At 39.9% G+C, this 26149-nt stretch overlaps 1 protein-coding gene across 2 annotated transcripts in view; it reads left to right on the plus strand.

The window, feature by feature from the left end:
* Nucleotides 1-26149, plus strand: part of LOC126354004 (intermembrane lipid transfer protein VPS13D) — a 488122-nt gene that overhangs the window by 301691 nt on the left and 160282 nt on the right. For both annotated transcript variants that reach the window (XM_050003313.1, XM_050003314.1), the window contains exon 45: nucleotides 12979-13132. In XM_050003313.1, the coding sequence (XP_049859270.1) occupies nucleotides 12979-13132 (154 nt within the window). The remainder of the gene's footprint in view (nucleotides 1-12978; nucleotides 13133-26149) is intronic.

A 26149-nucleotide genomic window follows, 5' to 3' on the forward strand; every position in this document is an offset into this window, starting at 1 on the left:
CACATTCACAAACTTTTCCAAGGTAAAAAAGTTTGTTAACCATTGTATTCCAGAATCAGCTTAAGCAGGCTTTAGTAATGACACAAATTACCGATTTGTCTGCCAGATTGAGTATTTAGTTCCTGTAGGTTAGGCAGGAGGGTCTGGTATCCCTACCAATGCCTCCATGGCAGTTGGTTTCATTGGCTTGGGCTCTATGACTTTTCCCTCTGTTGATGATGGAATTTCCACAACTTGGGCAGTGGTTCAATCACCATAGGTGACTATATTATACCACCTATAGCTTTGGCCTGGTTGGACTCCGGCCAGGGCTAGAGCTTATACTTGTACCAATACTGATGCCCATGCCTTACTAGGAGCAGAAGTGAGGAGCTTTAGTGTATTGTGAGAGGAAGTTTGGGAGACTGTTGTCTGGACCTGGCCTGATTGGAGCCACAACTGGCAGTGGCAATGCTCTCATTTGGTTGCTTGGAATCTGATGAAATCACATTAGGAGCGTAACATCACTTAATTGTTGTAGCTAGAGCGGACTGCAATGACACAAAAGGTGTTCTTGTCCAGCTGGTACGTCAAACATTCAGTGTCCTCTATGACCAGTGAACCACCTTCAGTCCAACCTAATGTATGGCCATATGAATGAGCCCAGATTAGAGCAACAGTATGGTGGTAAAGGCATGTCTGTTAGGTGTTATACATTCTGGGTCTGGAGACCAAAAAAGGTATGATGCTTGTACAATGCTGCATCTTGGTTGGGCTCTGCCTTTGTATGGGATAGGAGCTATACAAAGTGAAGAAGCATGTCAGGGTCTCTTCAGAGAGTGCTGTCATAATCATCTTGAAAACTCTAAGCAGCTATTCTGTTTGTAGTTCAACACAAGACTGAAATTGCCTGATGTGAACTATGGGCCATTGTTGAATAACATTGTGTGTGGTGATTGTCATTAGTACCGAATTTCTATCTGAAGGTGTCATTGATGACATTTGGACTTCACAGAAAGTAACCACATGCCCCCTTCAACTGGCTTGCAAAGTCAATGTTGATATGATCTCTTTCTGACTGAGTGTAAGCTATGAAGAGAAACGTTGCACCAGACCTGTCTGGTTTTCCTGTTGTTTTTGACAGGCCTGGACCTCATGTTTAGTCTTCATGTCAATGTGTGGCCAATACATGTAATGCCTTGGCAACCCTTGTATTCTTGACATGTACCAATGTGCATCATTTCATAGCCTGGCTGGAAGGCTAGAGCGTAGTCGGGATCACAACCTGGCACTCGGATTCATTTGTGTTTAGCAGACACACTGCTTGATTCACATTCACTCAAGGGTGCATCTGTAGGTTTGTACTGCCAGTTTTGTAGCAGTTGCTGTGGCCAACCAAAGTACTCATAAAATACTCCTTTACATAGCATCAGATCCCAGTCTATGAGTCTAGATATCTCCCATGCCATCATAGTGAATTGGTGTTTAATGTCCCAAATGTTTTCATCAACGTGTAAACAAAAGTTCCTCTGACTTATTGAACTCATACCAGAATCCATTGGTTGATGTGCCAGGGAGTTGGTGTTGCCATGTTGAGTGGTAAGCCAGTAGTGGATCACGTAATGGTGACTGCTCGAAGGGAGTGTCCATCACTGTAATCATTGCACCATCTTATATGATTGCTTTGCTCAGGGCAAAAAAGTGAAATTAACTGGTTATGGTCTGTGACCAAGTGAAATTTTGTTATGATTAAGAAATTTGAGATACTGTAAATAATAGCTAGTGCCTCCTTTTCTATTAGGCAGCTATTCATCTGTGCTGCTGTAAATGTTTTCGATGCATATGTTATCAGTTATTCCGTGCCATTGGTGGGCCTAAATGACAGAACATTGCCTACTATGAATTATTGTGTGTCTGTCATCAAGGTTAAATTTTTTCTTGGTGTCAATGTGGCTAGGTAGGAATCAGATTTCAAACACCTTTTTACCTTCTAGAACACCACATGACAGTGCTGAGCCATTGGAATTTGATGCTTATTTATTTATTCATTTATAAGCTGATTGATGGTTTATGTTATCTGCTCACCATGTAGCATAAATTTGCTATAGTAATTTACCTTGAACAAGAATGACAGGATCTCCTTCAAATTTGTAGATGGAGGTAGACTGTTGATTGCTTTGTCATGGGTTGGTGTGGGCCTGGACCATTTTGACTCAATATGGGGTCAAGGCACTGATTGCCTTGCTTGAAAAATGACACATTCTTAATTTGTATTTGAACCCACTAACACTCTTGTGTACAAACTGTTTGAAATATTGCCGGCCAGAGTGGCCAAGTGGTTCTAGGCGCTACAGTCTGGAACCGCGAGACCGCTATGGTCGCAGGTTCGAATCCTGCCTCAGGCATGGGTGTGTGTGATGTCCTTAGGTTAGGTAGGTTTAAGTAGTTCGAAGTTATAGGGGACTGATGACCTCAGTTAAGTTAAGTCCCATAGTGCTCAGAGCCATTTGAACCATTTTTTTGTTTGAAACATTTTTGAACTATTGTGAGAGCACTTAAATAAAAAAAAAAAAAAATCTGTGATATTGATATAGCCCGAAGATGCATTGATTACCATAAACCACTTTGATTCTGCAACTAAGACTAATTGCAGATAAGCATCAGCTTATCTTAGAATAGGACTGATGTACTGATAACTTTGAAAGTAGCTCTTAAGAATGTGGAATTGAATTAAGATCTCTGTTAGATTGAGCGTTGATAAATGCTTTAATATACCACAAAGATGACTTTGCTTTTAGCGCTCTGTGATTACAACAGTGCGTGGATGTGATTTGTCCCTCAAGACCTGCTGCCTCTAAATGACCGAGTTTTGTCTGTTATGTCTTCCTTCCCAACTGTGTGGTTCTTTGGAGGATACAGAAGCAAGGATCAGACGCCATTCATGAACAGAGAATTCACATATTTATTTATTGTACAGCTAATAATTGTTGGTGTGGACGCACTTGCATCTCTTTGGCAGTGGCATAATCATTTGTGGCAGTGCCGTCATGCCATAGTGGCAGTTGCAGGAAATGCAACTGTGTGACTGGCGGTGTGCATACTTGAAAATGTGGCCCCCTGGATTGTGGCAAGTACTGCACCACCTTAAGTAATTACTTCATAGCAAAAGGTACATGTGTGCCCCAGACAGAAATGAGGGTTAACACCAGATTTTAATGATATGTATGCTGCAAAGCTTTGTGCACAACCTGGATTACACTCTCATAAATTAGCGTATTCAACAATTAAAATGCTAGGATGGAGCAGTATGTAAAATAAGGGCAAGGCAACGACTCACCTTTATTGAATTCATGCATGGAGCACAGAAACATGTTACAGAAAACAGCATTCATGCTAGCTTTTTAGCAGTAGCTCTTTTTCTACCACAAGTACATAAATATCTTACTCGCAGACACTGAAATGCACACTCCCATGGTCATGGCAAGTCTTGCTACTGGTGAAAACGTGACAAAAATAATATTAGTCTACATACCTATGTGTTTATAGATAACCTGGACTGTTACTTCTCTTGTTAATGTAATTGACTGATTACATTACCAGGTGATATTAAGTTGCCTCCTAAGGTGATGATATGCCTGTATGTTTCAGTGTTATTTAGGCATATAGAAGCTCTAGTATCCACATGAAAAATACATATCCACACTGTTAATGATCTGTAAGATAATCAGTTTGCGTGGAAGTTTGGTATTGGCTGCTGTCACTGCCCTGATGTTGTACAGTGCAGTACCAAGCCATAGTGATAGTTATGGATGCTTAGAGAAACAGACACCAGATGCCCATGTTTCTTGCAAGAAAACCATTGTGATTTCTCAACTTTAAAAGCACATTGTACTGCTGATGCCATTTCAAATGACAGAGCTATGTGAAGAATATTGGCTTAAGAAAGCTAGCCTGAACGTCATGGTTGGGAGTTACAAGCACCACAAAGATTCACTTAGGATGTGTTAAACTGTGAGTGCAGGAAATTACACAATCAGCTGAGACCATGTAGGTCAACCAACTAGGATATATAGGACTGGTTCCTTTCTTCTGATACTGACTGAGACATAGCCTAGCACTCTCTACATGTGTTTGCATCTCAAAATGAACGGACAACATTATACAAGACACTGGATGACATGTTGCTAGGTTTTACAAGTGGTTGCAACTTTTGAGCCAGCTTGTAAGTGCAAGTGCCAGAAGACAGTAGCAAAGCAGAGTGAATGTGAGTATGAGAAGTGTTACTAGCATTGCAAAACAACAGAAACTGTTTATGAAGATTGTCACTAAGTTGAAAATGCAGTAGAGGTTGAATATTTTGACTGCAAGTAACATGTTCTTAAATTAGAATCATTGAACACAGCCAATATCATCGTAAACAGCAACATGCGATCGCACAGAGTCCGAAATCTTAAGTAAAGTCCAGAAACTGAAGTAACAGTTGTATTTTAGAATTAATGCAAGGAGTCTGCAGTAAAGAAATACAAACTGCAGATATGCCCTCTTGCCTGGGTATGTATTTGGAATTGAGGGCTAATAGCCATCCCCATGGTGACTTGTGTGCTTCGATCCCTAGAGTTATGTTAGTCAGAGGTGGAACTGTATGCTTTACAAATGATACTGCTACCACTCTGAGTCGCCCTCAGTATCTCTGCAGTGGCAGGATACTAGAATTACCATTGAAAGATGGCATTAAGCCATTATTAACAGACGAGAATTAACAAAAATATTTCAGAAGTTTTGAAAGATAGTCTACCTTTGGTTTGAGAAAATGGAGAGGAAGGAATATTAGTGTATAATGAGTTGCAGACTGTGAGCTCCTTAGAAACAGTTTTGTAAAAAGGGAAAAGCAAGTGAGGAAAAAAGTTTCCTTTAACAATTTTATGTCAAAGTCACACAGTATGTAACACAAGTGTGGGCAGAGTAATTGTAAATTCTGTGTAAAGAGAGAAGTCGTCAATCCAAGCCACCTAACATTAATTTTTGTCATGAGCAGAAAGAAAGGCACTGAGGAATATCAATGAAAATAGTGACAGTATAGTCTTTACTGCTGACAAAGCTAGACTGAAGATTTATGATAAGATGATTATTGGTCTTTTGGTTCCAGCTACTTGTAATAGCTTCAGAAAGAATCTTCTTTCCCCTGGAACAATAAGAAACAACTCTGCAGGACAAACTGTATTACTTACCAGAGGTCTGCAAGCCAGAGATTCATATTTTGAGTGCTTTAGGGTCTCCCACCTGTAAGGTGGCCAGATATCTAGCACATTGCTGCAACCATAGGACTAACTGATAGTAATATCAAAAACTTGGTGCACTTTACTGAGAAACTAAGACATGACCATGGATACGAGTCAGCTTAGATGTTGTGTCCTTATTTACAATGATTCCTGCAAATGAAGCTATGTCAAATTTCTAACAATGGAAACTTCATGTATGAATCCCATAATATAGCCTCCCACATCAAAGACACCAACTCATTCCTTCACTGATTCTCCACCACCCCCACCCCTTTACCTCCTGGATCCCTACTTGTCATTGTTGATGCCATCTCCCCGTACACCAAGATCCCTCATGCCCATGATCTTACAGATATTGAATGCTAACTTTCCCAATGCCCTTCAGACTCCGAAAGCACCGTCTCATTCCTCGTACACCTTACTAACTTTACCTCAACGCTCAACTACTTCTCCTTTGAAGGGAAGGTGAACAAACAGATCTGCACCACAGCCATGGGCACCCACATGGCACCCTTTTATGCCAACATGTTTATGGGCCATCTAGAAGAGACATTCCTAGACTCCCAAAATGACAAACTCTTAGCCTGGCTCAGGTTCATTGATGATATCTCCATGAACTGGACTCAGGGCCAAGACATTGTATCTTCATTCCTTCACAATCTAAATACCTTCTATCCCATCAACTTCACCTGGTCTTCAAACCAGCTTTCCTCCTCTCTCATGGCGTCATCTGCATCTCCTTCCACATTAAACCCACCAACCACCAACAGTACCTGCATTTCAACAGCTGCCATCCATTTCACAGCAAAAAATTCCTTCCATGTAGCCTTGCTACCCAGGAACAGTGTACCTGCAGTGACAAGAATTCCCTTTCTCAGTTTTCCGAGAATCTCACCAAGGCCTCCACACGCAGGTACTGTCCCTCAGACCTAGTCTGGAAACATATCTCCCGTGCCAGGAGATCTTATTCTTGTGCAAGACCCAAGTGCAAGACCTGCCCAATCCACCCAACCAGCACTTCCTATTCCAGTCCTCTTACAGGTTTATCCTACCCCAACCTGGGCTGGGCCACCTGCGAAAGCAGCCATGTCATTTACCAGCTCTGCTGCAACTATTTCACAGCTTTTTATATTGGTATGACTACCAACCAGCTGTGCACCATGATGAACAGACATTACCAAACTGTGGCCAAGAGCAAAGTAGACGATTCAGTTGCACAACGTGCAGATGAGCATAATTTGCTTGATTTCATTGGCTGCTTCACTATCCGAGCCATTTGGGTCCTCCCCTTCACTGCCAGCTTTTTTGAAGTGCATAGATGGCGATTATGCTTAGAACACATTGTCCTCTCCTGTAATTATCCCAACCTCAACCTCTAGTAACATACTGTCCCCACACCCTTCACCCAACAGTTTTCACCCCCTGTGTCCTATCATCATCTCTCAATTCTCACTGACCAGCTTCTTTGTTTGCCGCCCTCTGCCAATGCTGCTACTCATTTTGCCCTGCTCCTCTCCTTTTCAGTCCTTTTTTTCCCCTGCCTCCCTGCCCCACAACCTCCTGACACTGGGCCTGTTAGGATTCTAGTCCCTGCACATTCTGCCAGACAGTTTCATCTGTCACCCCAGCCATACCCTACTATCCCTTCCCCTTCCTCTTCCTCTTCCCTCTCCGCTTCATATTTCGGCTGCAATGGCACCTTATAGTTGCTTTCTGGCCCAAGCTGCTAGAGATGGCAGTCATGTGTGCATGCTTGTGGGTATGAATAGTGCTTGTTTCTCTGTTCCTCTTTTCCTGATGAAGGCTCTGGCTGAAAGCTTTGTTTATGTGACTTTTAATTGCACCTGTCTGCAACTTAACATGTCCTTTTTTATGGTAAGTAGCAGTCTATCTTTTCATACATTGTCGCTATGTCAGAGAATGGAAAATCCAGAATTGAATAATGACATTATTTTAGAAAGTGTAGATTGTTTCTATGTAGTGGAGATACTGAGTCACAGACAGAAACAGCAGAAAGACTGCTGAACATGTGAACTTTTGGCTCTAACGTAAACCCCACACTCACATTCATGCAAGCATGACTCACAACACATGACCACTGTCTCAGGCCACCAAACTGGCTTCAGTGTCTGGAGACAGTGGTCATGTGTTCATGAGTTGTGGTTGCATGAATGCGTGTGTAGTCTACTAAGAAGAAGACCTTTTGGTGACTAGAAATCTATCCTATTCATAATACTTTCATATATATTAGATATTTTTCTGACTGACATAGTATTTTTATTTAGACTGTCTTGCTGCAGCCTGTTTCCGATGGAGTGATGAGATTTATGAGCAAATTGACATGTTGACTATGGACAGCCCTGGTACCAACTTGTTTATGGAGATTTTTGAATAATGGGTGCTGCAAACTGCCAATAAAAGACCTTCTAAGTGGCACTGCCATATTATAGGTGATACCTTTACTGTATGGATACATGTCAAAGAGGAATTATATGTCTGCTTGGTACATCTCAATATCATCAATCTAAAAATTCAGTTTACGATTGAGAGGGAGACAGAGAGAGAGAGAGAGAGAGAGAGAGGGAGAGGAGAGGAGAGGAGAGGAGAATGGGGACAACTCAGTTTTCTGGATGTAGTAATGATTAAAGGAGTGGACAGGTTTTCAGCCATAAAATGTGTAGAAGAGCTACATGTGCTTCATAATAAATTCGGTCATCACCCAGGCAAAACAATAGTTATCATTGAAACATTGGCAGACAGGGCTAGTAAAATTTGTGAGCCACTTTATTTGCCAGACAGTTTGCATTCCAAGAAAAATAGTTTCTCTATTGAGTACATCCAAAAAGAAAGCTAGGACTAATGAGAAACATTTGCTGCCAGTTGAGATTGTTGTCCTCTCATTTATTAACAAGATTACAGATTGGCTAAGTATGGGGTGAAACCAAATTTAGACCTAGCAAGAAAACATAAGAATGCTTCAGAGACGCAAAAGATGTACAGCATCCACTAGCAATACCTGGGATATTTAAAATTCCACTTAGTTGTGGGAAAATGTACACTGGAACCACAAAAGGAGTGTTAACAACCACTTAGCTCAACACGAAAGTAACTGCCCTCTGGGACATATTGATAAATCAATGATAGCAGAACGTGTTGCAAGATGGAAACCATGAAATAAAATTCAGTGAGACTAGAAATCAATGATAGCAGAACGTATTGCAAGATGGAAACCATGAAATAAAATTCAACGAGACTAGCATTGTACTAAAGACAGTGCATTATAGTGTTTGCAAGCACAGACAGGCCGTATACATTTACGAACACCTTAATAATTTTTACACAGAAAGGAAACTGTTAAGTTACTTAAAATACGGATGTTGACTTTGTGTCTGTGGAATGGTGACTTACTGTTTTTAATAAAGAATGATGGTGCTAGCCAGAGATAACCATGGAATCAGCTTCACCTGATGGATGGAGGTGCCCCCTGTGCAGCTCTGTAAATTCAGTGGCCCACTAGTAGAGCTGTTGCCAGTAGTAGAGCTGTTGATGCAGTTGCCGTTTTACCTCCAAATATGTTCCCTGCAGTCTGAATCAAAATGTCAGGGATTAGGTTTCTACATCAATCATGACCACTCAACCTGGAAGTTTTAACTGAAGGGTGTTGAACGTTACCAATACAGGCTGTTGGCTACTGTTCTTTACTCCTTGCTGAGAGACTCAAGAAATTTAAAAGGCTGTGAAAACTTGTTTGAAGTACCACAGTATCAAAATTGTAACTAATAGATCATTGAATTAACTATATCAGATATAAAATATAATTGAGGGAATTAGTGAAATTACAAGAAGACAGAATGACTTTTCAGTATCTACTATTAGGAGATGAAATTCTGACTACTGCTGATAGAAATACTTAAAATAGAAAGTAAAACAATGGAAAGTCCAGGATGGAATAATGACAGTATTATGAAAAGGATAGTCGCTACTCAACGTATAGCGGAGTTGATGAGTCACAGATAGATACAACAAAAAGACTGCCAAACAAGTAAGCTTTTGGCTGAAAAAGCCTTTTTGAGAATTAGAGAGACAGTGTTCATGTGTGTGCGATTTGTATTTGTGTGTGTTGCCTAATTCCGATGAAGGCTCGCCCTGTTAGTCGTGTGTTCTAACGCACTGCTTTCCGGGTGGGAAGGCATGCCAGTCCCCGGCACGAATCCGCCCGGTGGATTAGTGTCGAGATCTGGTGTATCGGCAAGTCTGTGGATGGTTTTTACGGTGGTTTTCCATCTGCCTCGGCGAATGTGGCTGGTTCCCCTTATTCCACCTCAGTTACACTATGTTGACGATTGCTGGGCAAACACTTTCTCCACGTAGGCATACACCATCATTACTCTACCAATCAAAAATTGAGGTCACACTCGCCTGGTGTGAGACATTCCTGGGGGGAGGGGGTTCCGGTCCACTGAGGGTCAAACCGCACGATAACCCCGGGTTTGGTGTGGGGCAGCAGTGGGATGAGTGAACTGCTGTAGCCTGTTGTGGGGTTGTGAACCACTGAGGGCTACGTTGGGATGAAGCCTCTCCATCGTTCCTAGGTTCCCAGTTCCATACAATACAATACAATTCTAATGAAGACATTTTTGTCTGAAAGCTTACTTGTTTGATAATAGTTTTGTTGTGCCTATCTGTGACTCAGCACCTTTGATATGGTGAATAGCGACTATACTCTACATAATATTGTCATTAAAGCAGAAAATAATAATCCTAGCTTTTGTAAGTTTATGTTACTGCATAGTGAACGAAAGAGGTTTTTGGTTACAGAAAGTTAGGAAGGAGGGTGAGAGACACATCATGCATACTCTAGATTGAGAAGGGCTCATCTGTTGTGAGGTGGAGAGGAGGCAGAGGCGAAGGAGAAGGTGTCAGAAGTCTGAGGTCAAAGATAGTACATGGATCAGTGCTGTACCATCTTCAGATAATAAAGGGACAGAGCGAGAAGTATAGATGGATTAAAATAGGAGGAGAAAATGGAAAATGGAAAGAAGTGTGTTGTGTTTACTAGGGTTACTGTTGTTGCTGTAACTCTTGACAGATTTTGCTTCATCTATGCTGCTATTCCTCCTTACAACAGAGTGATCCCTGTCAACCTAAGCTCCTTGTAATGTTCAACACTAAATCCTTATTTCATACCTGAAGAAAGAGCATGAAGATCTGAAAGCTAGAAGTACAATTTTCTAGTGTAAATGTTTATATTGATGTACTGTGTGTTGGAACTCCTGGTGCTATGTACAACATGTTTCAAAAAGATTCATTCACTTTTACTAGACTATATTTTCTACATGAATGAAGACATACACTTGGGATCAATTTTAACTTCCACAAATGACTAAAAAGTTTTTACTTTCAGAACTGTACAATCTTTTAAGGATATATCTTATATATGATGTATGGACAGTTTTAGGGTACTTTTAAGATAATTATTAAATGTCAAAACTCTCATTTATATTTCACAAATGTTCAGTGTACCTTGCAATGGATGCACAACATGCATCTAAATGATAAAAAAAATCATGTGCCATGAGATCAGATGATCCTGGAGGCCATTGGTACAATGCAAGATCTGATGTCTCTTTGTTTATAACAATATTCACAATTCAATTTCTCCTATTTATGCTGATGATGATAAAATATTCCTAAACTGTGTGTGGAGTCTGGCAAAATACTCATTTTGTTTGACTTATTTGTGAGAAATTGGATGACATATTATGCCAGTAATCATACACATCTCCTGTGTGTCTTTTATACTACTAATGAAGTTGCAGCAAGTTACTGCCCCTCATATGCCTTCGACATTCTGTTGTGTGTTCTTCAATCTGCTCACTGCACACTATTTAATTAGAAGGTTACCACAGACATTTAAAAGTGCATGAGTACATTCTAAAGAACAAGTAATAATTCATATAGTATTGCAAACATTCTCAAAACAAAATCAGTTGACAAGACGTACATAGACAGATCACTATTGCACTGAAACTGTGCTGAATTGAGATATTATAATGTATTTATGTTTGTCATAAATAATACATACATCAATGGGCTCTTGTTGGAAATATGAGTTGCTCAACAGATTTCTGGTCTACAGTGAGTGACTAATGTGAATTTTAAAATTTTCCCGGTGAACTGACCGTTCAAACAAGTTTTGGGCTTACAGCCTGTTATCGTTCAATACTTCGCATGATATTTCAACTGGGCACCTGCCAGTCATCTTCAGGTGAGCCGTCGCAGACTGGTGAAGACATCCTCTGTTCCGCAATATATAGCGTACTGTAACTATTCTGCGCATGCGTCGAAAACTTGATAGTTGAACCACACTGCCTGCCGGCAGCGCCCTCACTGGTGGAATAGTGGAACTCAATCGCCCACTGCATTGCTGTTTGCCACAGCCGTCGACGCACTCTGTCGTCTTCGAGTTGAGCAAATCGTGGAGATGATGGGATTCGACGCACTGTCCAGCTGGTATCCGCTGTCACAGTTTAACAGATTTTCCGCCAGTCGTATTTCTACGGATTCTTTAATAATGGACTCCCAGAAAGACGTTGCTGTGGACAAAATCACTGTTTTCTCTTACTCCATTGAATATCCAGTAGAAATACAGTGTTCAGCAATAGCGGACTTGCTTGGCTGCAAAAGGCGGGTGTAATGTTGATGTTCAGTGCAGCGTTCTTTCACGGTGCGTGTGGTTTGACCTATGTAAGCCATACCACATTGGCACGATATCTTGTAAATTCCGGCCTTTCGTAGTAACAGATTGTCCTTAACTGATCCCACAAGGTCCGCAATCTTCAATGGTGGGCGGAAAACCACTTTCACTTGAAATTTTCGGAGGATGTGCATGTGCAGAATAGTTACAGTACACTATATATTGCGGAACGGAGGACGTTTTCGCCAGTCTGCGACAGCTCACTTGAAGATGACTGGCAGGTGCCCAGTTGAAATATCGTGTGATGTATTGAACGACGACCGGCCGCAAGTCCGAAATTTGTTTGAACAGTGAGTGACTAAGTTTTCCAGATGACTGTTGTTAAATTCGTAATAATAATAAATCAAAATATATACTGTGGTTAAGTAAATGTGTGCCTCATGGTCATAGTAACTGTGTGCTTTGCTCTGCTGTGCTGTTCATTTCGTTTATGAGAGAATGCTCTTTGGGTACATAGTACCAATGGAACTCTAACAGTAATAATGACCTTCAACATATGGTATTATTTTCCTTATTGGAGAAGAACTGCAAATCTGTAAGGAACGAAGATGTTTTGAGAATGTTGAAAATGCAGGAAGTCACATTTTTGCATGCAGTAATAAAATAAAAAAAATTCTGTTGCATGTGACAAATCTAATTGTTAACTAAATCTGATTGGCATTGACGGAATGTTTAGTTCAAAAGTGCTTTATTGTTTCTGTAAGCGCAAACTTTGAATTATCAGGCTGCAAGTACAAAAGTTACTGTGTATTTTTCTTATTCCTGTTGAAGAAAATAAAACTTTGCAACTGAAAACCTGAGTCATAATTGTGAATTCTTATGGTAACAATTCTGGTATTTCTTCTAAATATGCTACATACCTGTTGCTATATAAAGTTAGAGAAGATAAAAGGTTTCTGTATGTTGTGTGTTATTGCTTTACTAACATTTAGTTAATAAGCTGAAAAATGTTTTAATTTTCAGTACTTGGATGTACCAGAGGCCAGGATTGTGTTTGAAGTAACATTAGAAGGTTCTGCCAAGAAGTTAGTGACTGTGAGGTCAGCTCTAGTGTTATCAAACAAGCTTCATGAAGCAGTTGAGGTGAAGCTAGAAAATAGTTCACTGGAACCAGGAGGTAACTCACATATTTGCAGAGTTTCATTTTATTCATTATGTGGAATATTGCATGTTAGTGTAGAGCACCCCTTCAAGAAGGAATGGCTCATAACTTTCCCTTCCAAGACTAATAGTCACAGTGGAAATATAAAATTTAAATAAAACATTTTTGTGATAGAAGTTTAAACACTTGTAAGGCAGAATATATGGACCTAGTTAGGAATCAGCTTGTGTTCTCAAAACTAACAGCTTTGCTATCATCGGTTAGGAATTTTTTGTTCCCAGAATTAATTATTACTTGATACATAAGATTCTCACGATGTGGAACTTTATTTGGTAATTTGTTAGTTGCATGACAATTACAGCAAGAAATTTTTAATATATAATACAAGAAAAATTACAGAAGGGTGGTTTTAATTATTATTGTTGTTGTTGTTGTTGTTGTTTTGTGTGTGTGTGTTTAAAATTTTGGATCCAAATTTAATATATAATTCACACATATCTTTGCTTCTATTAAGAAGTCCACAGGAAGACAGCTATTACTACAAGATACTGTTCAACAATTTCTTTAATGGTTGACTTCTCAAGACCACTGTCACACGCAGATGACATCAGTTTCCCTCATTTCCTCAGCATAAACACACGTTGGTATGTCCATCACTTACACTGTTGTAAATCGCAGCACATGGGAGTGACAGTGATATATGAGGCATATGTTCACCTGGAGGGGGAGAATAATTTATATACAAGTACTTTCAGGGATATTTAAGGAGAAAATTCTGTTATTGTAGATGTGAAATTATTATGAGAATGATCAGAGTTGAGCACATTGACTGAAGCGCATTGACTAAAGATCTTGGATGTCTTGTTCATTTGTGAGGGGTCTGTTGTCCAAGATTTTGACTCGGCACAAGTGAGGGTATGTGACTAAGGCCAAGTAGCTATTGTGTCAAAGTGGAATTTATAGTGCCAGTAATATTTTCATTGATTCGAATATACCTAGGTTGAGTTCTTTTGAAACATAACATAAGCATTAGTAGACATCGTAATATGAAGGGGCCAGTCATGACTGCATCATGACTGTTGCAGCTAGGACATGTGTTTTGTAAGCAAATGTTGAACTCTTTGTTTGCAAGTCTGTTATTACAATGAAAAGCTGACACCTCTGTTTTGTCCACACTGGGGAAAATTTTCCACTTTTAGATGTACTATCCCATCAGGGCTTGGTTGTCTGGGAGAGTAGTCTGGACATACTGCTGTATCTTTGTCATCAGTGTACCATAACTTCATTGATTGTGTGCTGGGCATCTCAGAGCTGGAGAGTACCAGTGTTAGAAAAGAGTCGTACAGGATACTTATGCAGAAAAACTTATGTTTCCCACTTTTTATGTTAATTTTCATCAGTCCTGAGAGAAGGCCTATTCTCTCAGTAAAATGCCCACATTCTAGGTTTTCTTTGATGTTATCTCAACCTTTAACATTGATTTTCATACAGATTTCTTTAAGAAGTGCATTGCATTGCTACTGGAACTCAACCTTGGCAGACAGCAGAAAACGTAGGCTATACACATGGCTACCTGTATTATAGGTTTGAAGGACTCAGAAGGGTGGGAAAGTATGTCGAGTCATTGCCTTAGTGATGATCATGATCTGACGATTGTGACACTGGTAGTAACCTTCCTTATGCCTTGTTGTTGTTGTTGTGGTCTTCAGTCTTGAGACTGGTTTGATGCAGCTCTCCATGCTACTCTATCCTGTGCAAGCTGCTTCATCTCCCAGTACCTACTGTGGCCTACAACCTTCTGAATCTGCTTAGTGTATTCATCTCTTGGTCTCCCTCTATGATTTTTACCCTCCAAACTGCCCTCCAATACTAAATTGGTGATCCCTTGATGCCTCAGAATATGTCCTACCAAGCAATCCCTTCTTCTAGCAAGTTGTGCCACAAATTTATCTTCTCCCCAATTCTATTCAATACCTCCTCATCAGTTATGTGATCTACCCATCTAATCTTCAGCACTCTTCTGTAGCACCACATTTCGAAAGCTTATATTCTCTTCTTGTCTAAACTATATATCGTCCACGTTTCACCTCCATACATTGCTACACTCCATACAAATACTTACAGAAATGACTTCCTGACATAAAAATCTATACTCAATGTTAACAAATTTCTCTTCTTCAGAAACGCTTTCCTTGTCATTGCCAGTATACATTTTATATCCTCTCTACTTCGACCATCATCAGTTAATTTGTTCCCCAAATAGCAAAACTCCTTTACTACTTTAAGTGTCTAATTTCCTTATCTAATTCCGTCAGCATCACCCGACTTAATTCGACTACATACCATTATCCTATATTTTGCTTTTGTTGTTGTTCATCTTATATACTCCTTTCAAGACACTGACATTGTAATTCTGTCAGAGACAGCAAAGGACTTGGAAGAGTAGTTGAACGGAATGGACAAAGTTTTTATTTCTTCTCCATGGATTTTAATACCTACTCCGAATTTTTCTTTTTTTTCCCTTTACTGCTTGCTCAATATACAGATTGAATAACATAGGGGAGAGGCTAAAACCCTGTCTCGCTTCCTTCCCAACCGCTGCTTCCCTTTCATGCCCCTCGACTCTTATAACTGCCATCTGGTCACTGTACAAATTGTAAATAGCCTTTCGCTCCCTGTATTTTACCCCTTCCACCTTCAGAATTTGAAAGAGGGTATTCCAGTCAAAATTGTCAAAAGCTTTCTCTACGTCTACAAATGCTAGAAAAATAGGTTGGCCTTTTCTTAATCTAGCTTCTAAGATAAGGCTTAGGGTCAGTATTGCCTCACGTGTTCCAATATTTCTACGGAATTCAAACTTATCTTCCCCAAGGTTGGCTTCTGTCAGTTGTTCCATTCATCTGTAAAGAATTCACGTTAGTATTTTGCAGCTGTGACTTATTAAACTAATAGTTTGGTAATTTTCACATCTGTCAACACCTGCTTTCTTTGGTATTGGAATTATTATATTATTCTTGAAGTCTGAGGACATTTCGCCTGTCTCATACATTTTGCTCACCAGATGGCAGAGTTTTGTCAGGACTGGCTCTCCCAAGGCTGTCAGTAGTTCTAGTGGAATGTTGTCTAATCCCGGGGCCTTGTTTCGACTTATTGTGTTGTATTACAGCAGCTTTAATTTAATTTCACAGTCATTTATACAAATAAACACTGGTTTTGGAGATGGCCGTCTCTATAATAGGCTTTCATGAATCATTGTTACTTCTGTGTGAAATATACTAATCCATATTATGTGCACAGTCTTAGGGTGATATGACCTGATGTCAGACGTAAACATTCCTCTTAAAGATGCTCCTTAAGATGACAAAAAAATCTTCTCACGCAAGATGTCACTGGTGGAGAGACCTCATTGTTGGCAGCAAGCTTTAGATTTTGTGCCTATTGTTCTCTGTTTACGAATACTGCAAGCTTTAGTTTTTTTAACTTATATTGTGTTACAATCTTTATAGTGGTTATCAGTAAGAAGTCTCACATTCGAACATGAATGTCTTCTTAATGTGGGTTCATGGAATTCTTTTGATTACACATTTCGTTTACACAGTTGGATCAGAATGAAGAGGGAAACCTACATGCCCATTTGTGTGCGTCTACCATCAGCGACTGCCTTTCTGATTGATGTTTTATTGTTTAGAGAGACAAGTAGAGTGAATTACTGTTAGAAAGAAACAAAAACAATTAATTTTTCAGATCATTTACATAGGCAGAATTTAAATTGTTTTAATTTCTCATTTTGAACAATATAAAGAGAACGACAGTAAGATTAATTTATTAATTTTCACTTGTTGTGTTCCCTATGTTTCATGTATTTTACACTTTCCTGCATTCACACTTTTTTGAGTCAGTCCACTGAAAAGTGCAAAAAAGGGATTTTGCTGTTTTTAAATGTTTTTTTCCATTGGACTTAACACCTAAATAAATTTCTAGGTTAGGTTATTTGGTATTTTGTTAATAACATTGAGAATTGTCTTTCCAGTATAGCTCTTGGCATATCATATTAAAAACAGTCCTGTCTCCACACTTTGACTTATTGCAATTGATTAAGTGGCTGAACTTTTGCATTTTTAGTCACTTTTTAAATGATGTTACTTAGTTTGCATTATTATAGTTTAAGGTGAGTCCAATTTGCACATTAGGGATATCTGTGAATGGTTATGGCCAAACTATTGCGTATATGATTCTTTCAGAATGTTAATATTCGTTATGATTATCATCAGTCATTTCACACATCGGCTGCTGGATAAATGTCTCCTTCAAGATTTTCCAATGCAGTGTGATGTTCAGTTGTATGTGTGGATCCATCTTGCTCATTACATGTTTGCTAATGCCATTCAAGTGTCTTCTGTTGGGTCATTCTTATGGTAATTTCTTGTCTCTTGGAATCCAGCAAAAAATTATCTTGGTGTGTCACTATTCATTCATTTAATTATAGGCTGTGCCAAACTCCATTTCATTTTCATTAAGGTCGTAGTTACGCCTTGCACGCAACTTGTGTCCCTGATGCATTTGTTCATTTTTCTGTCTCTGTTAGTAACTCTGAAATTCATCTCTTCATTACTCACTGAACAACAAACAGTTTTTGAACGGTTTTCACATTAAAAAATCATGTCTAACTGCCATAAGTAGAAATTGGAATACACATTGATCGTAAACTTCACTTTTTATGCATTTTAGAAGCTATATTTTCTAGCCCCTCTTCCCTAAACATAATACAATCGTAGAACCTCATCGATGATTTTTTTGTTAATTTGCACAGTATAATGTTAGGCACATTCATTGTACATTAGTTTCATCTTATTATAGTTGATTTTCAGCTCTTCACAGATTCATTATTTCCAGACTGGCTCCTGAAGGTTCTTCCATTTGTTGTTGAAGTTTATCTGCCCTTGAGGCAAAGCATATAATGTCATCAAAAAGATGAAGGTGTTTACGGGAACATAGGCTTTTTCAACCATTGTTGATGATGTTTAAAGTTCATAGTGATAGCACCACATATTTCTTGCAGAATATTCTAATTCAGGGCTCTGGCTGAGGCTTTCTTCTGGGAAGTGGCAGCACACTGTGACATACTGTCAAACTTAACATTAACATCAAAGTGGAGGTGTTTCAGGTGTGTGCCATTAACATTTAATCCTCCTTTGATTTCCTAGATCAACAGTTTGAAAATTTCTCTAGGATTGCTGACAATAGTTTCATGATAAAAAATGTGCACCACCACCATGACTTACTAATGGTGTTACAAATAAGGAATCTCTTTATTAGCAGAATTTTGGTCACAGGAAATGGATATGTATACACTGTTCAGTATGTCAACAGTCCTTGAAGGGTCATTTCAAACTTAGACATGTGCATTGTCTTTTTACACCAAGAACGATTTTCAAGGTTTGAAGTTTGTGTACACTGCAGCAACATGAAAAAATCAGTAGCTGTAGTGAGACACAACACATTAAGCCTGTATCTCATAGTGATTGCCTATAGTCAGTGGCATCAGCTGATAACTAATACAAACAAATTATTGCTCATAAGTACCTTAGGAGACTGCAGTATATCCATGCACTGTGTTTTTGGAGGCATCTGGTAGGATTGTCTTGACCCAGACATAGTGTAAATGTCTCTACATGATCTATTTGGTTTCTGTTACAAAAGACAATACAAAACTCCCAGGTACTGTGCTACCGAAGGTGATCAAGGGAACAGCTGCAATGTAACCTGAATCAGTGAGATTAGGTTCTCTTAATTGATGAATACAGGAACTATTTGATACCTGATGAAGAATGTCTCTGGTAGGTTCTCTTAATTGATGAATACAGTAACTGTGTGATACCTGATGAAGAATGTCTCTGTGGTTGACTGCAAATGCATGTCCCAGAAATGTAATTCTTCCGGTTCAGTAGGGAAGGGGCCCAGTTAAATTTTGGGGGTGAATTGTGTATGGATGTTGGATGCCGCTCATCGCTATCAAGTGTAATTTTAGGGCTGTGTAGTATTGGGTTGCGATCTTCAAACTGGTTCATCAGACCTTCCGTAAACATTTCGGCAATTGATTTGTTTTCCAAAACAATAATGCTTGAGCACACTGCACCCGCATTAAGAATATTTTCCTCCAGGTGGCTGAATGAAATGACCTACTGTATATCAGGTGAAACTTCCAATGTATCGTCCCAGGAACCTTCCTCACATTCTGGATGACCTCAGGAGGGCCACCCTTGAAGAGTGGGACAGAATTGAACAGCAGCATCTCGGCCACTTTGAGAACAGTGTTTTGGGAATGAACCCAGTATTCACAGTATGTGGTTTGAACCAACATAGTATTGAATGTTACGCGGTAGCATATTTTCTTTTTGCAGATGTGAAGACTTTCAAACAGCCTGCCTTTATTGTAGTTATTCTTTTGTTTCCACTTCACAGTGTGTGTGTGCAAATATCTAAATATGGTCATATTCGCTCAAAAAACCAAATATATGACATCTGTGGAATCAATTAGGTCAACTAGATGTGGATGGAAAGCTTATCCAGAGAACAAATAACAAAAGGAAACTGTGACAAGGTATTTAACTGGTAGTATTTGGATAAGCATGCATGTAGGAAAAGATGTGAAGGCAAGTACATATAAAACAATAGTGAAACCAATTATGACATACATAGCGGAGACAAGACTGGAAACATAAAAAACAAAGCGACTTTTGGAAACCACGGAAATGAAAATTCTACAAAGGATTACAGGGAAGGCAATGTGAGATAGACAATGGGTATATAAGAGAGAGCATGAATGGAATGAGTACATAGACAAGGTGGATGAAAGGAATATTGTGAAAATCATAAGAAATAAATCATCAGATGGTAAAAAAATACTGTCTGTCCAAGGAAAAGATGGAATGACAACCTCAGGGTGGACTAGGGGTACTGAAAGAAACAAGCTTTAGGTTAGGAAGAAGGGGGAGGGGGGAGGAGGAGGAGAACAACAACAATAACAACAACAACAAAAATTAACTGGTGAAATAAAATTCGTCCAATTTATTGGGAATCCTACCGAGTTGTGGTTACATCTAACTTACCTATCATCTGAGTGAAAGTATAGTTTCAAAATACTTGAAAATTTCCTGTATGATATTGTAAATGAAACTTAGCATCTGAAACAAAACAAGAAAAAATCAAACAGTGTAAATTTGTGTGTGGAATGTAAAAATATTATGAGAAGGAATGTTTCCACTCACCATGTAGCAGATATAGTGGAGACGCTGAGGTGCAGATAGGCACAACAAAAACACTTTCACAATTAAAGTTTTTAGCCATTGGCCTTCATCAACAATATATGCACATATGGACACATACACACTCACGCAAACACAACTCACACACGACTGCAGTCTCAGGCAACTGAAACCACACTGCAAGCACGATGGGAGTGGCAACTGGGTGGGGGTAAGGAGGAGGCTGTGGTAGGTAGGTGGAGGGATAGTACCTTAGGGGTGTCTGTCAGTGAAGTGCTGCAGGTTAGACGGAGAGCAGGTGAGAGGTGGGAAAGAGGGGGCGGGGGGGAGTAGTTTAAAAGGAGAGAAATAAAAAACTGGGTGTGGTGGTGGAATGACAGCTGTGTAGTGCTGGAATGCGAACAGGGAAGGGGCTGGATGGGTGAAGACAGTGACTAACGAAGGTTGAGACCAGGAGGGTTGTGGCAACATAGAATGTATTGCAGGGAAGGTCCCCTCCTGCACAATTCAGAAAAGCTGATGTTGGTGGGAAGGATCCATACGGCACAGGCTGTGAAGCAGTCATTGAAATGAAGGATATCATGTTTGCCAGCATGTTCAGCAACAGGATGGTCCACTTGTCTCTTGGTCACAGTTTGTCAGTAGCTCTTCATGTGGACAGACAGCCTGTTGTTTGTCATGCCTACATAGAGTGTGGCACAATGGTTGCAGCTTAGCTTGTAGACCACATGACTTGTTTCACAGGTAGCCCTGCCTTTGATGGGAAAGGTGATGTTAATGACCGGACTGGGGTAGGTGGTGGTAGGAGGATGTATGGGACAGGTCTTGCATCTAGGTCTGTTACAGGGGTATGAGCCATGAGGTAAAGCGTTGGAAGCAGGGGTTGTGTAAAGATCAATAAGTATATTGTGTGTGTTTGGTGGATGGCAGAATACCACTGTGGGAGGGGTGGTAGGATAGTTGGCAGAACATTTATCATTTCAGGGCATGATGAGAGGTAATTGAAACCCTGGCGGAGAATGTAATTTAGTTGCTCCAGTCCTGGGTGGTACTGAGTTACGAGGGGAATGCTCCTCTGTGCCCAGATGGTGGGACTTTGGGAGGTGGTGGGAGACTGGAGAGTTAAGGCATGGGAGATTTGTTTTTGTGCAAGGCTGGGAGAATAATTATAGTCAGTGAAGGCTCCAGTGAGACCCTTGGTATATTTTGAGAGGGATTGCTTGTCTCTGCAGGTGCGACAACCACGGGTGTGTAGGCTGTACAGAAGGGACTTCCTGGTATGGAGGCAGCTGTTGACATGAAGATATTGCTGGTGGTTGGTAGGTTTGATATGGACAGAGGTACTGATGTTGCCATCTTGCAGGTGGAGGTCAACATGTACTAAGGTGGCTTGTTGGGTTGAGTAGGACCAGGTGAAGCAAATAGGGGAGAAATTGTTGAGGTTCTGGAGGCATGTGGATAGGGTGTCCTCACAATCAATCCAGACTGCAAAGATGTCATAAGTGAATCTGAACCAGGTGCGGGGTTTAGGATTCTGGGTTTTTGGGAAGGTTTCCTCTGTAGGGCCCATGAATAGGTTGGCATAGGATGGTGCCACGCGGGTTCCTATAGCCGTACCCCAGGTTTGTTTGTAGGTAATGCCTTCAATGGAGAAGTAATTGTGGGTGAGGATATAGTTGGGCATGATAATTAGGAAGGAAGTTGTTAGTTTGGAATATGTCATGCATTGGGAAAAGTAGTATTCAATAGTGGTAAGGTCGTGGGCATTAGGAATATTAGTGTACAGGGAGGTCGCATCAATAGTGATGAGCAGGGCATTGTGTGGTAAAGGAACTGTGGAGAGTTGGTGAAGGAGATGGTTGGTTTCTTCTAAATAGAAGGGTAGGTTCCGGATAATTGGTTTAAGGTGTTGGTGTAAGAGAGCAGAGATTCTCTCAGTGGAGGCAGACTAACTGCTTGAGGTAGTTAGGTTTTTGGACTTTAGGAAGCATGTAGAAGGTAGGTAGAAGGTAAGAGTGCAGGGAGTGGTAGGGGTGAGTAGAGAGATGGACTCTGGGATGGGCCCAGGGATTTGAGTAGTGACTGGAGATCCTTCTGGGTTACTGGAATGGGGTCACTGTGGCAAGGTTTGTAGGTGGAAGTATCTGATAGCTGGTGGAGTCCTTCTGCCAGGTAATCCTTGCAATTCAAAACAACACTGGTGGAGCCTTTGTCCGCAGGTAGGATTATAAGGTTGGGATCAGTTTTTACATGGTGGACTGCGGTTCTTTCTGCAGAAGTAAGGTTAGTTTGCATGTTGAGGGATTTGGGAAATGATGGTGAGGCAAGGTTTGAGGTTAAGAAATTCTGGAATGTTAACAGAGGGTGGTTTGGGGGCAGTGCGGGTGGATCACGGTTGGATTGAGGAGTGAACTGAGTTGGTCTTTGGTTGAGTCTGATTGGTAGCGGTGGTGGTGCAAACACAATAACAAAAACTGAAAATTAAGAAACCACTGCTAGAAAAACTCACCTATATAATTGTGGCCCAAAAGCTGCAAAAACCAGCCCAAATGAAGTATGGTTGGCTGAAATAAGCAGGAGAACTGCAAAACATTCTATGCGTGACAAAAGACAGGGTGATTCGAAAAGAATACCACAACTTTAAAAATGTGTATTTAATGAAAGAAACATAATATAACCTTCTGTTATACATCATTACAAAGAGTATTTAAAAAGGTTTTTTTTTTCACTCAAAAACAAGTTCAGAGATGTTCAATATGGACCCCTCCAGACACTCAAGCAATATCAACCATATACTCCAACTCGTTCCACACTCTCTGTAGCATATCAGGCGTAACAGTTTGGATAGCTGCTGTTATTTCTCGTTTCAAATCATCAATGGTGGCTGGGAGAGGTGGCCGAAACACCATATTCTTAACATACCCCCATAAGAAAAAATCACATATACAGACATTGTGACGGTTGACTTTCCCGTTAGTGTGGAAAGTTGCTTCATCACTAAACACAATCTTTGAAATGAAAGATTCATCTGTTTCCATTTGAGGAAGGATAAAATCACAGAAATCAATTCTTTTAATCTTATCAGCTGCAGACAATGCTTGAACCAGTTTCAGACGATAAGGTTTCATAACTAACCATTTTTGTAGGACTCTCCATACAGTTGATTGTGGAATTTGCAGCTCTCTGCTAGCTCTGCGAGTCGATTTTCCTGGGCTGCGAACAAATGCTTGCTGGATGCGTGCTACATTTTCATCACTCGTTCTCGCCCATCCAGAACTTTTCCTTTTGCACAAACACCCATTCTCTGTAAACTGTTTATACCAACGTTTAATACACCACCTATCAGGAGGTTTAACACCATACTTCGTTCGAAATGCACGCTGAACAACTGTCGTCGATTCACTTCTGCCGTACTCAATAACACAAAAAGCTTTCTGTTGAGCGGTCGCCATCTTAGCATCAACTGACGCTGACACCTAGTCATCAGCGCCTCAAGCGAACAAATGTACAACTAAATGAAACTTTATAGCTCCCTTAATTCGCCAACAGATAGTGCTTAGCTCTGCCTTTTGTTGTTGCAGAGTTTTAAATTCCTAAAGTTGTGGTATTCTTTTTGAATCACCCTGTACTATCACCTTTTAAATTCTGTACAAAAATTGGTGAACTTAAGCTTGTTATGTCCAAAAATAAATTTTCTATGAGATAGGATAGTAGTTTTTAAAGAAAAAGGAGTAAAACTTTTCTATTGGTTAGAAATAATTTGACTTTTTTCTTACAACTATTTTTATAACAATTTTTGGGTTAGTTTATTTTCTATGTGATCATCAATACTTCCACCACCCACTGATTGTATATTTTTAGACCATGTTTACTGCACATATAACTGCTGTACTGGTGTTAATTCTGAGGCTAAGTTGATTTATGACTAGAAAACATATTTGCTACGTACCTACCACACATTTCAGTGATTTTGCACTTATCTACATGCTGGGACATCCACTTCACTTAACAAAGTCTTATTATTAGTATTATTAGTATTATTGTGAGTTATGCTTGTGTGAAGGTCTGTGTTTTCTACTTTAGAAGAAGGCCTTTTGACTGAAAGCAAAGTGTGTAGCAATGTTCTTGTTGTACCTGTCTGCAACACATCATCTCCTCTATGTGATGAGTGGCTATTTATCCTTTTTATATTATTGTCAGAATACAACTAAATTGCCCTTCCTGATGAAGTGCGTAAATTCAGTATACATTGTGACTACCACAAGTTAACAATTGATAAACTATAACATCAACAAGCCTCTGTCTATGTTGAAGGATAATAAGTTCCACTGAAGGAATCTCAAAGATCAGAGTCACTGAACTAGCTACGATCAGGATAATAAATCCTAAATCCCAAGGAGTGGACCTTAATAATTTAAAGTCAAAGTCTGTTAGGTTGTATAGTGACTGTGAATACTGAGCACTGTTAATAGTCCAAGTGCCACACAAGAGTACCAGTCTTGGAGCACCGAGTCCAAAGCTGGTCGTAGGATGTGAAGTTCCTGGTTGACGTCTGGCAGCTTGTAGTGGCTGCAGTGAGGTGTCTACCAGAGTTGACGGCTGCTGGCACCGTGTGGTGTTGATTGTGGAGGTCTTTCTGCGTAGGAATTGCTTACAGTGGCTCAGTGAACTGAAGTGATTGAGAATAACTGGTTGGCTAACTAAACGCTTTGCAGTGTGATATCTGCTTGATGCCTGGAGAATATGTGGTTGGTGTAGGCAAAGTAGTGTTCATGATCATGACACTGTTGTCTGAAAAAGCACATGCCCCGGGCTGTATCCTGGCACCTCACATGGTGAAACTGGTGTCACATGTTTCTATGAGGCTGGCAGGAGTTGTACTTAAAACAAGATAGGTGTGTTTTGAACACAGTCCAGCTCATTGTTAGTTACACGTTATGCCTGAAATACTGTTGACATTGGGGTCTGCCACAAGTGTGTCCCCTGTGGAGCTGGATCATCCCTAATGACCTCAATGTCGATGGGACATTAAATCCAATCTTTCTTTCTTTCTTTCTTCCTTCCTTCCTTTCCTGTGCAACTTATGAAATGTTGATTGTGTGTGTGATGCATATAGCCATGGGCACAGGTGAAACGAGACTTATTTTGAATTCAGTTGGCTGATCGTTGTTTTGCCTTACTTTTGATAACCTTAACACTTTGCTTGATTTTACGTGACTCTTCTTCCAATTCCACTAACCTCTATTTGGATCTTAAGCAGTTTACTGCCCCTAAAGACATTGTGGTAGAAGTAGTGTGGTATCTTAAGGTACGTGTTATGTATATTACTATATAAAGACAGTTCATTATTTTTACACTATATTCTAATAAACATTCAGATGTATGCAAGCTAAATATCTCCTTAAAATTAAAGTACAAGTTTTCTTATGGAACTGACTGTGAGAAATAAAAAGGGTGTGCTTTACTGTGCAAATGTGCAGTTTTAAATTCTTTCTTACTGTCCGTGGCAAGATTATAGGATTATGAAGTTTCAGTGATTGAGATTCTGCAATAGTATTCTAATCATAAGCCGATAATTCATAAATATAACTTTCCTGTTATCTGTGAAACTGATGACGAGGAAGAAAGCTGTACGGCACAGTTACGTGTGTTGGGGGGGCGCGGGGTCATTTAAAGTGACATGTAGTCCTCTCATTAATTTATCACATGGCTGTCGGTATAATTGAAAATGGGCTTGTTTGATACATTGTTGCTACAGTTCTTTAGC

The sequence above is a fragment of the Schistocerca gregaria genome, chromosome 3 (genome assembly GCF_023897955.1).
Source record: "Schistocerca gregaria isolate iqSchGreg1 chromosome 3, iqSchGreg1.2, whole genome shotgun sequence".
Lineage (NCBI taxonomy): Eukaryota > Metazoa > Arthropoda > Insecta > Orthoptera > Acrididae > Schistocerca > Schistocerca gregaria.